Here is a 15,664-nt window from a genome sequence, read left to right as displayed (position 1 = left end):
ACCCGGGCGAAAATGCATATGTAACGACGAATGAAAAGGCGAACCATGAGAAATCCACAATCTATCTGGTACTACTCATCGTCCATCTTATTAAATCGAGTAAAAGTAATGTAAAGTCCATATAATTATACACCCACCATATAAAGTAGGGCCGTGAAAGAGCTCGAGCTTCTTCCACATCAGGAGAGTCCCTCCCAGAACGTGTTCGTACAAGATCGTATCCACCCGCTATACCCAATGCTTTTATTACATAAGCTATGTCATGAATCAGTGTGTTAATTTCCTAGGATCCTAAACTTTACTTAGCGATTTGTGTTATTTTACTATTACAGACAAAGACAGACATACTAGTACACTCTTCAAGTCAAAACTCCATCTAGTGTAGCTGAATAATCTCATCCATTCACGCTATGTGATTATGTAAGCTCTCTGGAATCTCTTGCAAAAGAAGGGGAGAAAACGTTTTAATGATTTAGCCATAACACAAGCAACAGAACATTGCATTGCTAATGATGAAAAAGAACTAAACTTTCTGCATTTAAATCAGTATCAAGTAGTGGCTGTCGCCTCGAGTCAAAACTTCTTCCTAACTTTGATTGATTCTGAGACTCTTGGTCTTGCACTTTACCGGTGCCACGACAGAGACATAAATATAAGCTCAACATGGATCATATATACACGATTCCTCTAGCAATATACTAACGATCCTGGATACGGGTAGGTATCATGTCATCATTATATCTATGGTGAATATTGAGGGACTTGTCTATCTGTCAAATCTTATCCCTTTCTCTTTCAGACCATTGCTGGAATCTACAAAAGTAGAGCCACATCACCCTCATGGAGAAAACCGGCAATCAGCACTTTGTGAATTGTGACTCAAGGGCGGCGGAAATGTCATCTCTGAGTCTCAAGTTCTGTTCCGCTCATTGATGACAAACAAGGTTGGATCACATTGGAAAATGACCTTTATAGGAAAGGCTCTGGTTTTCTTCTGTTTTGACCTTTTGAATTCAACAAAGACTGCATTCACCGGAGGGAGGCTATTGGGGTTTGTTCCATAAGATATTTTTAGCAGGCGAACAGTGACTAGTGAACTGTCTCTGAGTGTACATGTATGGCATTTCAGTTTTCTTTTCTGTGGAGTGTCCATTTATGGATTGGAAAGAGTGGGAGGGACCACAAAATGCTTTATATTTTGAAAATAACCTAAGTTGTATGCCTTTTAAGGTTCTCAAGACACTTTCTAACAAAGGCTGCTTCTACAAAGAACTTATTGGAGATCAGAAGAAGAACATAGTTTATTACAGATGCACCCCGGGGGGGGGGGTGTGGTGTTGGGGTGGAGACAGAGAGAGAGAGATTTGGAAGGAACTGAAAGAGAACTGGTGAAGGGTCAAAAGTTAGGGCCAACTAGGCTGTCAAAGGACGAATTCAACCGACTATTTTGTTTTTCCAGAAGAATTTGCCCCTTGAAGATTCGCAAGCATGATAGAAAGTAGAGATAAAGGTGACAGACCCATTACCACATCTTTTCATACATGATAATAAAAAGGAGGATTGAGCTCGTAGGGCAGACGTTTAAAGAAGAGAGACCCATTAGACGCGTATCTTTAATAAATAATGAATATGAGGAGATTTCGTTCATAAGGCAGAAACATAAAGCAGGAACAGTAAAAGAAAAAGGCCCGCCTATTCTGACACGCTAACACAACCGTGTCGTGCTGATCTTATGTTTAGAAAAATTGGCAACCATGCTGAGCCAATCTGCTGTATAATTTTAATCCAGTTTTAAAGTCCTCTGTCACTGTACATAAGTATCAGCGGGTCCTTGAATTAGCCTGGCTTCACAATCCAAGTGACGATAAAGTATACCAGCTATGGGAACCTTGATGCAGAATTATATCTAATACAAAGAAAATCAACGGGAAGTGCCTTCTTCTTCCTTCTTAGTGCATGTTCCTTGAACTTGTCAAGATGCTAAGGCAGGTGTGAACTCCCATTTACTAGACAAACATTCGGTCATTCAATAGAGAGATTTTTTTTTTGGGGGGTTGGGGGGGAATCACGAAAAGTAACAAGTCGGCAATATTGGGCAGAGAAGATGATCAGCACAAATATAAATGATGAAATGCTCACCTAAAAAGTTGCTTCGAGATTGTTTTGTTGAAGCCTTCCCTCGGTAAACAGATTAGCATGCTCTCAAATATTCATTAAGAATGTCATGATGGATACTAAAACAACAGAGAAAGGCAATACCTGCAAAAACATAAAGAGCCGAAGAAAACATCATCAGTTACTCATCTAGCTCAACAGTTTAAGCAAGAAAACGAATTTGTCTTACTCTTGTCCCAGTCGCTGAATATAGTTCTGGAAGATAACCTTGCAATCCAAGGCTATAAACTGGAGTACCATCTGGATAGTAGAGTCCATAGTTCCTCTCAGATGCCGGACCAGGCTTCAAGTTTTCGTTAAATAGCGCAAACACGTATATGTCAATAGGCACCGATGGCTTAGCAGGGGTACCTTGTTTCTGCTCTATCCTCTGCAACAAATTTTCATTGTATATATGTGCATTCTCCAGTGTAGCCCCTGCCTCATCGTCATCACCCTTGGACGGCCAACCTGTCTCAGAAATCCTGACGGTGATATCAGTATGTCCCATCGCTTTAATAGCTGAATAAACCGCATCAATTTGAGCGTACAACATATTATCATAGTGCAAGTTGGTGACAGGATCGGTCAGCCCTTCATTAGGCTGGAAAAGCACATAATTCAGCGACACCTCACTCGGACTACCCTTATACGCAAAGTAAGGATACGCGTTTATGAGAAATGGAGTATTTATCTGCGCCTGGAAATTCAACAGGGGTTGGAGGTACTGAGCAAGATTTGGCCAGAAAGCACCTGCAGAGGGCGGGTATGAAGTAGCTAAAATATTGAGTGAATGCGCTGTTGTGACTGCGACTTGCTTATTCAGTCCAAGGTTGGAAAGGGCCGAATATACGGTTTTCATCGCCGGGACGAGATAAGGCATCCATTGGTTAGTGCTGCTGTTTAACACTTCGTTACCAACCACGATGCAGCTGATCTGGGTTTGGCCAATGTAAGGTTGGACGTGCTGTTGGATCCAATCTTGGGCGTTGGCAAGAATGGTCATGTTCTGGAGATTGTCATTGCCTATACCAATGATGAAGTCGATATTGGAATTGGAAAATGCTTGGAGGACATTGGGATCTGCATCATACAACTTTACCCTACTGACGTTGAGGGATCCAAGGAGGGTGGCGACACGAGAAGGCGAGGGCAGGTCGTTCGCTATTTGGCCATAATTAATCCCGAACTCAAGGCCTAGAATTCGAGTCGCAGAATCTAAAACGCAGAGGAAGAAACAGAGTCAGGACCAGAAACACGTAAAATTGGAGGGACAGAGAACACCAGAAAATTAATTGAAACCGTTAAACCAGAATGTCCACACATCCATATTTGTAACTGGAGTAACTTCCCTTGCAAGATACAGACTTTCGTCACATCACATTAGCATGTGGGAATTGTTAACGACAATCTCGTCTCACTCTCACCAAATTTGGCACTACCAAAGGAAAAAAGCCTACAACTAATATGAAGTGAAACGAATCCATCTAAACTTTTCCCTCAAAGCCCGGAAAGCATGGAAAAGAAAAAGGGTAATAAAATTAGCGAACTCCCAACAACAAGTCTCATTTTCCTGTTCTTTCTCTGGCCGTATCCCCCAGAAGAGAGAGAGAGGAGAGAGAGGAACGGAAGAAAATCTAGTAAAGCCCAATGAAGAAAGCAACATGCGACCGTCATTGATCGGGTCTTTTGCGCTTTCTAGAAGACAAGAGGCTCGCAATTCTCCTAAAAAAAGAAGAAAAAAGAGATCTTTCCCACCAGGACTAGCAGCTGCCCAGGAGAAGCTAAAAGGTAGCGACAAAGACTGGCTGGAAGGAAAAGAGAGAGAGAGGAGGACGAACCTGAGAGAGAAAGTAGAAGAAAGAGACTCTGAGGAGCGAGGAGGAGGAAGCCATTGATGCGTTCTAGGATCGAAGACCTCCCGCCCCTCAACGCCCACCAAGAAAAAAAGGTGTCAGCAGCAACCACTCGCCGGCAACCCCACAAAGAAGGGGGGAGAGGGAGAGAGAGAGGGAGTGGTTTCGTAAAATTGCTGTCACTTCCACCAAACGATTCTCCTCTCCTATTTATACTTTTAGATCACCAATGAAAAGGAAAGAGATTAAAAGATGGTCTTCTCTTTCTCTCCAGTGTGGAAGAGCTTCGCCGGAAAGACGAGGTCTTTTCTGCTACTTATAATGTAGTTTAGGGTGCGCATGGATTTATTTCTATGCTTTTTTTGTTCCTGGGAACAGAAACAAAAAAAAGTGTTTCTGTTCCTAAGCGATTTTTGAACAAAAGAACGCGTTTGGTAACGTTTGGTCAGGGAATAAAAAATGAACGTAAAACACGTTTGGTTAAATTTTATTATTTTTTTGTTTCTTTTAATTTTTTAAACATTTTTATTATTTTTTTTTTTTCCTTTCTTTTTATTTTTCTTTTTTTTCGGCGGTCACCGCCTCCTGGGGCGACCGGGCCGATCGGGGCAGGCAGGCCTCGCCCCCAATGCCACGGCAAGGCTCGCGGCCCACCCGCGGGCCGAGCTGGCCGTGGTTGGCGAGGCTCGGCCTCGCCTTGGCCGGGCGAGCTCGGGCTCGCCGGATGGCGGCTCGAAGCTCGCCCGGCCATGGCGAGGCTCGGGCTCGCCGGATCTGGCGAGCCCGAGCTCGCCCGCCCAAGGCGAGGCTCGGCCTCGCCGGCGCGGCAACGCCGAGCCTCGCCTTGGCCGGGCGAGCTCGGGCTCGCCATCCGGCGAGCCCGAGCCTCGCCATGGCGGGCGAGCTCGAGCTCGCCAGTCCGGCGAGCCCGAGCCTCGCCGGGCCGGCGACGCTCGGCCTCGCTGGATCGGGCGACGCCGAGCCTCGACGGCGGTCGCCGGCCATGGCCGAGGCCGGCGACCGGCCAAAGAAAAATAAGAAAAAAAAAGAAGAAAGAAGAAGAAGAAGAAGAGAGAGAAGAGTCGTTTTTGTTCTTTTTGTTCTTCCGAGAAGTGTTTTTCTGGAGAAACAACTTTTTTGTTTCTTTTTTTCTCGTCTTATTTCGTTCCGGAAACAAAAACAAAAGGAACAAAACGCAACCAAACGCGTTCTGTTCCTTTTTGTTCCCGGCACACTTTCCGTACAAAAAGTGTGCTGAAACGTTTCTTAGAAACGTTTCCATGCACGCCCTTAGCTTCTTGGCGGGGGTTGTCCATGTCCTGATCTTTTTCTCTCGGTTTCACATTTGGATTGGACGGAGCTTTCTTGGGATTTTCTGATCGTGTTCAACATGCCATACACCGAGGGAGTTCCACCGACGAAGTGCCGACCTCAGTTTCCGTCGGACGGTCCATGTGGGTTCTGCCCGATTGCAGGGCCGAAATATCTCGGGATTCGTCCCTACCTTTTTGGCCTATTCGATCTTGTCCCAAAATAGAATCCTCCCGAGTCCGACGATGGAAATGCAACTAATTTTCAACATTTTTTAGCCCATTTATTTTTATAATTATATTTATATAATTTATAGAAGTGATCGCTAGTTAAAACCTGGAATCTATCATATTATAACCGATTCCCAATCTATGGACCTTGAAGTCAATTCTTGAACCTATCATTTTTTTTTAAGGTCCGAATCAAGAGTATACTCCGAAAATCCGTTTTATCTTTTTGTACATTTTTTTGGTGCATTTTTTACAGCAAATTATATGAGACTCTAAGTAACAAAGTGATTCAAAAGGAAATGTGAACAACATAATTTGCCAAAATAAAAATCCATAAGATTCCCGGACCTGTACAATTATAAATGATAAAAGTGTAAACACATAACATAAGACATAAATTATAAAATTCCATCCCCCATTAATCTATAAAAATTTAGCGAAAGACGAAAGACTACCAAAGAGTTTCAAGGAAGAACAAAGAACAAAAGAGTGTCCCGATGTCAAAATTTAGGGGAAAAAAAGTAGGATTTTGACTTTTTAATTTATAAAACCGACTTCAAAATAGGGTGATCCAATCCGATTTCTCGATGAGTGTTTACTCGGAAGCTATACCTAGACTGATTTCAATAAGAACATATTCCTAGACCTATTTTTCAAGCAGTCTGGTTTGGTTTCCGGATTGAACCAATTCGGTTGCACACTCCTAACAATTTTATGACTAAACTGAATATGCATCTAAAATTTGGAAACCATATTACATTACAAATTCAAAAATGACATTACAAACCTGTTCAAAATTCATAGACCAGTTTATGTTATTTACCTTCAAACATTGCAACCAGAGAGAGAGAGAGGTTTCGTAAATTTGCTGTCACTTCCACCAAACGATTCTCTTCCCCATTTATACTTATGTCACCAATGAAAAAGAAAGAGATCAAAAGATAATCTTCTCTCTCTCTACTGTGGCGTAATTTCTTGGAAGAGCCTCGCCGGGAAGGTGAGATATTTTCTGCAATTTATAATGTAGTAACCTTCCTGGGCGAGTTTGTTCTGATCTCTCTCTCTCTCTCTCTCTCTCTCTCTCTCTCTGGTTTCGCATTTGGACGGGCTTTCTTGGGATTTTTCTGGTCGTGTACAACAGGGGATCCACCGACATTAGTTCCAACTTCCAACCTCCAGTTTCCCTCGGACAGCCCATGTGGTTTCTGCCCCATTACCAGCGAAAAATACCTCCGGATTTTTATTTGATCCAAAAATATCTCGGGATTCGTTTCCTTGTCTTTTGGCCTACTCGATCTTTTCCCAAAACAGAACTCTTCGAATGACTCAAATGCAACTATTTTCAATATTACGGAAAAATTCTAAATAATGTTCTGACGTGGATGCATTTTCTCGTCAAAGAATTCAGTATTGATATTGTCTGACTGATTTAAGAGACTGAAATAGTCATCTATCGTCATATAAAGATCTGAAATGATTATTTGATTTTAAAAAAGGGGTCTGAGCTCACCGGTGGGAGAGAGGGCCATTTTTGTCCAAAGACATTTCTTCTTCTTTTGTTTTTTTTTTTTCCATTTTGTTTTCCTATCTTTTCACTATTCATCTTCTTCGTTGGAGTGAAGTTGCAGGAATGCATGGTGATGGTGATGGATACAAACCGTCGGTGAAGGAGCTAAACACATGACACGATCACCATCTCTCCGATCAGAGAGAGCTAAACAAACACATCATCATCATCAGAAGATCAATGAGACTGTGGGTCAGTCTTCCTCCTTCACCCACGTCGGCCCACATTCCATGGCCGCCGCCGACGAACGAGCGGTCATCTCTCCCTGACACTCAAAAGCATATATAGTTTTATGATTAAATTAAATATATGCTAAAAATTCAAATATCATATTAAATTAATTTATGGATAACATTATTAGTTGGGTCAAAATTCACACCGATCGGTTCGGGAGTAGATACGATGTCTAACGTGCCCCCAAGACTTTTTCCACGGATACATCTCGATTTATTAATTTTCTTTTTTGGCCTGCGATTATAATGACATTTTTTTTTTTTTAATCGCTTTTTCAGCGATTGCGAATTAAAATAATCGGGAAGGCGATATAAAAAAAACCGGCAGGTGGTGCTGACACGAATCTTATTGGAGAACACGCGTTCGAGACCGCCACCGTCGGTGCGGGCGGCTTCTTCCGTCGACATCTGACAGCAAAGTCGGCGGCGGCACCTCAGCATAGCGCACGCGCGCCACTACGAAGAAAAGTCGTACCTGATCACCTCGATTTTTTTAATAATAAAATTCCTTTTCACCATTAGAAAAAAATAAAAATCCAAAAGACGCTTTCTCCGGCTGAAGCCAATACACTTTCCATTCCTAACTCGGGATAAAAAAATTTATTTTGGGAGCTTTCATTTCAACGTCTCCCTCCCGTCGCCTCCTGATTAATATTAATTTTTCAAGGACCAATCAGAAGTTAATTTGAAAATGGGGACGAAAAGACAACAAAACGTGAATTTTAGAGAACGAACGACAATTTCGCCGGCGCCATCGGAGAACCGGTGGGCCTGAACTCGCCTAAGTCAAACTGCATTTCGTTTCAATTGAGCTGGAAGAAGAAAAATCCATTAAGGTGATTCGACTAATTGGACTGCGAAGATAGTAAATGATTTGGAGTTAGGTGGTCGACGTGGATTATTGACATTTGGTGCTACCGAACTTTTAATAGCCGGCCAAATGAGACCTGACCTCTTTTATGACAAATAAGACCTAACTCACAGAACATGAAATTGGCAAAACATTTGCGGCCTTTTCTAAACCCCATTCGTCGTCTTTTCTCGTTCGGTTTCTCATAGGAGAACGAGGTTTTACGTCCTCGGAAAGTCCATCTTGATTAATCTCCTTTTTATAGATGGGACCCAGCAATGCCACGTCCTCGAACTAAAACCTCACCCGAAGGCAGCGAGTGAGCCAATGAAGGTACAACCAGGAATGACCAAAACCATAGAATTAGAGATTAACATGTCACATTATTGAGTAATATTGATATATAGTGTCGAAAGAGCGCAATAGAAGCCTGATATATTTACCTGAAACGATCGCCAAAATGGAGCATATGTTCAAGTCTATTAATATATTTAGCTAGACCCATATTCACTCAAAAATTTAAACTAATAAATTATGAGTCAATTAGGATATATTAACTGTTTCATACCATATCAATTCTCCAACGTGAGACTCTTCTCTAAATAACTCATGCATGCATCTTAGCATACAGAAACACCTTAATTGAGTCCAAGGCACAATGATTGAGGGGACAGATTCCTTTAATCCAATATATAATCGGCACATAAAATGAATCCGATGTTTTTTTTTTTTTTTTTTTTTAAGTGTTGAAGTGGATGGGTCAAGGGAATGGAGAATAGGGTTCTTTCACCTAATAACTACATGATTAGACGGAAAATTTTTGGAAAAGTACCAAAAAAGTTCTAAACCTTTTGTATTTGTGCTAATTTTAGTCATAAACAATTTTTTTGTGCCGATTAAGTCCTAAATATTTTTACGTTGTGCCAATTCAATCATTTCCGGCCAATTTTGGCCGGACTTTGCTTACTGGATGCCGGCCGGTTAACATGGACAACTTTTAATAATATTTTGAATTTTCAAATTCTTTTTTCTTTTTTCTTTTCCTCTTCTTCCTCCAGCCAATCACCAGACCTTGGCGACCAGCCAGAGGCAACAGTCGGCGAGGTCGAGGTCGACCTTGCCGGCCACCTAGCCAATGGCTACAAGGGTGGCCTCGCACGCCCAGCGCGAGGCCGCCCTCGAGACCTAGGTAGCGAAGCTCGCCCTCGTCAAATCTGGCAAGAACCGAGCCTCGCCCATGGCCGGCGAGGGCAAGCAAACCTAGGGAGAGAAGGGAAAGGGTCGAGATCGGAGGACGGAGGACCCGTCGTCGTTGCCCCGTCATAACCGTCGCTCCTTGTAGTCGCCTCCACCCCCCCCCCCAACACCATCGCCTTATTGTCCTCGCCAAACCCCGAGCCTTGGGTAAGGCTCGGCCCTCACCGACCATGGGCGAGGCTCGACCCTCGCCAGATCCGGCAAGGGCGAGTCTTGCCGCCCAGGCCTCGAGGGTGGCCTTGCGCCGGGCAGGCGAGGCTCACCCTCACCGAATCTAACGAGGTCAAGCCTTGCCAGCCATGGGTGAGCTTCATCGCCGAGCACGAGGCCGCCCTCACAGCCACTGGCGAGGTGGCCGGCAAGGTCGACCTCGACCTCGCCGGCCACCACCTCTGGCCGGTCGTTGAGGTCTGGCGACCGGCTAGAGGAAGAAGAGGAAAAGAAAAAAAATTCAAAAATTCAAAAATTCAAAAATATTAAAATATTATTAAAAGTTGTACACGTCAACGCTAATGAGGCCACGTCGGTCCGCCGGCATCCAGTTAGCAAAATCTAGCCAAAATTGGCCGGAAATGACTGAATTGGCACAACGTAAAAATATTTATGATTTAATTGGCACCAAAAAATGTCTAAGACTAAATTGGCACAAATGCAAAAGATTTAGAACTTTTTTGGCACTTTTCCCGAGAATTTTCCCATGACGACATCCTCAAGAATTTGTATTTTCTATTGTTGTTATTTGTGTACCGTGAAATTTCCTAAATAGGCGCTATAGATACTTGTAACAAAGAACCTATTTCAATGGACTAGTTGCTTTTTCCCCTCCATATTCCATTCTGCAAACTTTTGGGAATAGATTCTGGAGTGACTTAAGTGCACCGCAATTTGGCAACACCGAACATTTAAATAAAGATCAGGGAGCTATTTTATATATGTGATACTCAAGTGAATTTACAAAAACTTGCCACATAATGAACATAAAATAGTGCCTCCTGATAAAAAAGAAGCGAAACATTGTTCCTTTTAGTGCCGATTGAAGTAACTAAAAAATTATTCGTATATGGATTTGAATCCATCGCCCCCCATTGTTAATTACACAAGCCCTACGTAGAATCTGTTGAGATAGGGCTAGCGATCGAACAATAATATGGATAGAAGAAGAATATATCGGACACCAGATTTACGTGGTTCAGTCGTAAAGACATACGTCCACGGGGAGAGCAGCAGCGAATTTCACTATAGATCAAGCGATACAAGAATATTACACACTCGAGTCACTCAAACACTCTTTCAGTGTTTCCCAAGCCCATTTAGCCCCGAAATTCCTCAAGAAATAATCTCTCAATCTCACGAAGGAATTACACGCAATCTTACCACAAGATTTAAATCGGCTTCAACACTAAACTTCCTTAGATGTAATTCATGAACAAGAACAACAAAGAAAATCCCTCTCAAACACTCGACGACAAGACGACGCTTCAAGACCAATTCTTCACGATCAACTGCGGAACACCAAGCACTCACGCGGCGCTTCAAGACAATTTGTGATCCACCTCTACCACCTACAGCCACAAGTATATATATATAAGTAAAACCCTTATTCTTTTTTCAACTTCTCATAGGATTTTATTTCCTATCCAAAACATATCTTTGTATATTTTAAATAAAATCCAAGTCCTAGTTAAAGTTGAACTTTCCTATTTTAGCGGCCGAATTCTCCAACGCAGATTCAAATTTAGGGAGTTGATCTTCGGATCTTCTTTACTCAATTTCGAACATCCGCAACATATCCAATTCAGAATATTCTAAATTTCACATTGGACTCAAACTCGAGACAAATTTCAACAATCTCCACATTGGCTCAACGTTTGAGCCAAGTTGCATTCGCTTCGCAAAAATTCAAACTCTGCTGCTACTTTCCCATAGCCCCCGATGGGCTCAACCGCCACAGATATTATCCATGTCCAAGCTTCGCTTAAACTTTGCCATAACCGAGGACCTCATCAGAATACCAACTCCACATGCACTTTTAACTGCTCCGCAAGGATTTTCCGACACAACCTCCTTAACCGCAGATAAAACAAAACCATTATTGCATCCGTATCTGTCAAGAGATTGAATATGTACCTTGTTAATATCAGCAGTTACGGCAACCATTGGCTCTATAGGCTCCACCTAGTTATGAGCACCATCTGTGTCGATTATTTTGCTAGTACTCGTACTCACTACCTCAGGAGTTTCTGGTCGCAACTCCACCTCAAGCTGAACACCGTCTAGATCCATATTAACACTGCCACAAACACTCCTAGCCAGAAGTATCGGAGACTTGTCAAACATAACTTCTCTGCTGTCAACAGGTGAATTTATATCTAGGCACCACAACTGATTGCCCTGCTCACCTTGTACATAGCCATGGAATATGCACATTGCCCTCCAATCGAGCTTACCATCACTCACTTAAAAATAACATGAGCAACCAAACATTCTAATAATAGAATAATCAGCAACGTTACCTTACCACACTTCTTCAGGAGTCTGCCATTCAATAGCGAGTTGATGGAGATATATTCACTAGGTAGCTTATCGTACTAAGCACATCAACTAGAATTCTCCTAGCAATACCAGCACTAGAGATAATTTTTCGAGCCATCTCTAGTAATAAATTATTGTGATTTACTAACACTAGTGCAATGTTTCACTATGCCCTCTTTCATGTAGAATTTATTTACCAGCTTTGAGCAGAACTCCATGCTATTGTCAGTCTGCACATGCTTGATCGATTTACCAGTCTCCATCTCGATCAAAGCTCTCAACCGCGTGATCCTGACATCAGCATCAAACTTGTGCATTGGCACAAACACCCAGATCTTCCTCGAGCAATCAATAGACTTTCGAACAGATGCATCCAACGTCTCCGCAGCGAAATTTGTCATTGTCTCACCTTGAAGTTTATACAGGCCTCCATGCTTGATTCCTTTCATTATCACCAAGGCACCTCGTACAACCTTCAGAACTCTACCTTTTGAAGAATACCTACAACCAGCTGAATTTAGGGCACCCAGGAAATTAAGTTTTTTTTTTTCAATTTTGGAACATGTCTCACTCCAATCAATGTCCTCACGATACCATCATGCATTCTGATTTTAACATCACCAACACCCACAACATCGCACTCAGCGTTGTTCCCTAACTGGACTTTACTACTATTCGTCCACTGATAAGTGATAAACCAATTTCTATTTGGTGTGACATGAAAAGAACAACCAGAATCCATAATCCATCCATCAAGCAATGAATCATTAGTGACAGACAAGACGTAATCGGCATTATTTGCTACAGCTACAACATTATCTGCAGAATCAACCATAATTCTCTTACCCTTCTCATTCTTCAACTTAAGGCAATCTCTTCTAAGATGCCCCCTCTTGCCACAGCTCCAACAGACAACATTAGCAGTCATAGATTGATTATGTCTGTTCATATTAGTACTACTGTTACCCACGCGTGTTCTAGATCTTCCTCTAGTTTCACATACTAAAGTAGTAGACACAGATTCGTCAGATTCTCTTCTACGAATGTCCTCGCTTAGAATTAAATCTCGAACCCCATCAAACGTCAAACTTATTGACCCAGAGGAATTACTAATAGTAGTAACAATAGTATTCCAACTATCAGGCAATGAGGATAACAGAATCAAAGCACGTACCTCATCTTCAAAGTCAATCTCAACTGAACTCAATTGACTAACAATCACATTAAATCCATTGATATGATCAGCAACTGACGCACCTTCGCTCATCTTCAAATTAAACAGACGTCGCATCAAACAGACCTTGTCGATCGCAGAGGGCTTCTCATACATATCCGACAGGGCTTGCATCAAATCAGTAGTGGTCTTCTCCTTCAGGATGTTAAACGCAACATTACGAGCCAACGTTAGCTGAATAACACCCATAGCTCGTCTATCCAACAAATCCCAATCAGCTTGCTTCATCGTCTCTGGTTTCTCCCCAAATAAAGGCAAGTGCAGATTCATCTAGTAAAGATAATCTTCAATTTGCATATTCTAGAAACTAAAATCATTCCCATCAAATCTGTTAATTCTCACTTTTACTTATTATGTCGCTATCGATTCGCTTCAACTTATCCAAGCCTAGCTCTAATACCACTTGTTGAGATAGGGCTAGCGATCGAACAATAATATGGACAGAAGAATAAAATATATTGGACAACAGATTTACGTGGTTCAATCGTAAAGACCTACGTCCACGGGGAGAGCAGCACAAATTTCACTATAGATCAAGTGATATAAGAAAATTACACACTCGAGTCACTCAAACACTCTTTCGGTGTTTCCCAAGCCTCAATTACATCCAATAACGCACACAGTGTTTAGCCCCGAAATTCTTCAAGAAATAATCTCTCAATCTCACGAAGGAATTACACGCAAATCTTACCACAAGATTTAAATCGGCTTCAACACTAAACTTCCTTGTATGTAATTCACAAACAAGAACGATAAAAAAAAAAATCCCTCTTAAGCACTCAACAATAAGACGGTGCTTCAAGACCAATTCTTCACGATCAACTGTGGAACACCAAGCACTCACACGGCGCTTCAAGACAATTTGTGATCCACCTCTACCACCTACAGCCACAAGTCTATATATAAGTAAAACCCTTATTCTTTTACCAACTTCTCATAGGATTTTATTTCCTATCCAAAACATATCTTTGTATATTTTAAACAAAATCCAAGTCCTAGTTAAAGTTAGATTTTCCTATTTTAGCGGCCGAATTCTCCAACGCAAATTCAAATTTGGGGAGTTGATCTTTGGATCTTCTTTACTCAATTTTGAACGTTCGCAACATATCCAATTCGGAATATTCTAAATTTCACATTGAACTCAAACTCGAGACATATTTTAACAGAATCTGCATGATTGACGGGTTAGAGCAAGTCTCGTCTTCCGTCGAGTTTCGACGCAAGTGTCCGAGCAGAAGCATGAAGAGGCAGAGATAGAGAGGGGAAAGGGCCAAGAAATGAGGCGTTGGAGGAGTATCGATTAAGAGCTCAAGAATACTCAAGAATAATGAAGATAATCAGACCTTTCTACAGATGGCCTAAATAAAATATCCACGCTCTTTTTCCAAAAAGAGCTGGCCCTGCCTAGGATTCCCCCTCATAAAACAATTAATAAATCGTCGTTGAAAGATCCCCGCAACATGTTGACAATTGTTTATTCCGGACAATCAATCGTGTCTTTCCCCAATAACGAGAGCTTGAGTGGCTGAAGGGAGAAGGCATCAATTACAATAATCGCAAAAAGAGCAGACGCAAAATGATAAAATCGTTTTGTCATCTCCTCCGCCACTTTTTCGCGATAGAGACCAAAAGCATCATCGCATCGGATGGGGTCAACTGAAGTGATGATGATTGCTTCATATTCCTTTTCATCTCACTGAAGTTTCAATCGATGATGGCGTGCACACCATGCCGACCAAAGCAAAGTTTGGTCCACGTGTTCTGATACTCCAAGTCATCAGTGAGTTTGAGAAGCTTAAATTATTGCATTGCTAGATGATCATCACTGACCATGACAACTACGACCGGTCGACCTAATGTTGCTTCTCGATCAAGCCCTTGAAGCTTTTGAAAGAGTTATTGATGCCCGTCATGCTGGTTAGCATTCAGAATATGGTAGCAACATGGGAAAGTTGAGCGGGATTTATCTACTGAACTCTCGCGGCGATCCTTTCAGAAGCTCGAGTTACGGTGTGGGAACATGGTTACGATAATGTGAAGCGCCTGGATCATCGGCGAAAGTTGCGTTTAGGGGGGGAATAATCTGAAAAGGGAGATCACTTGGTTTTGTTCTCCAGGATGGACCAAAACCCTAGCTGAGGTGGGACGACGTTGAAGTGTGAAAGCTTACGTCGACGTGCACTTGCGTTCTATTTCAAAGCACACCCTCGACAGCCTTCTAAGACTTTAATAAGAATCTACGGCTTTTGCAAGCACTCTCTCTCTCTCTCTCTCACTCGCGGATCATCTTAGGAAACGACGCCCTATGGTTCCTCATCGACCTTTTTCCACTCCTTTTTCGTAGGTCCCGGAGATGAGCGGTTCTTTCCTGGCAAACTGGCATCGATAGACAAGTTTCTTAATTACGCCAATCAAGTATCATGACAAACGAGGGCCTACT

General features: G+C 42.2%; 1 protein-coding gene across 1 annotated transcript; it reads right to left on the bottom strand.

Annotated features, from left to right (window-relative positions):
* Positions 1-49: 49 nt before the first annotated feature.
* LOC104421308 (glucan endo-1,3-beta-glucosidase 14) lies at positions 50-12,391 on the bottom strand. The gene is made up of 5 exons (XM_039303708.1): positions 12,188-12,391; positions 3,996-4,230; positions 2,345-3,372; positions 2,140-2,259; positions 50-438 (listed from the first exon to the last, which is right to left on the bottom strand). The coding sequence occupies exons 1-4, from the start codon at positions 12,389-12,391 to the stop codon at positions 2,203-2,205; spliced, it is 1,524 nt and encodes a 507-aa protein (XP_039159642.1). The 3' UTR covers positions 50-438; positions 2,140-2,202.
* Positions 12,392-15,664: the final 3,273 nt, after the last annotated feature.

This window comes from Eucalyptus grandis, chromosome 10 (assembly GCF_016545825.1).
Source record: "Eucalyptus grandis isolate ANBG69807.140 chromosome 10, ASM1654582v1, whole genome shotgun sequence".
NCBI lineage: Eukaryota > Viridiplantae > Streptophyta > Magnoliopsida > Myrtales > Myrtaceae > Eucalyptus > Eucalyptus grandis.
The sequence above is the reverse complement of the archived record's forward strand: the minus strand, read 5'-3'. Positions and strand labels throughout refer to the sequence as shown.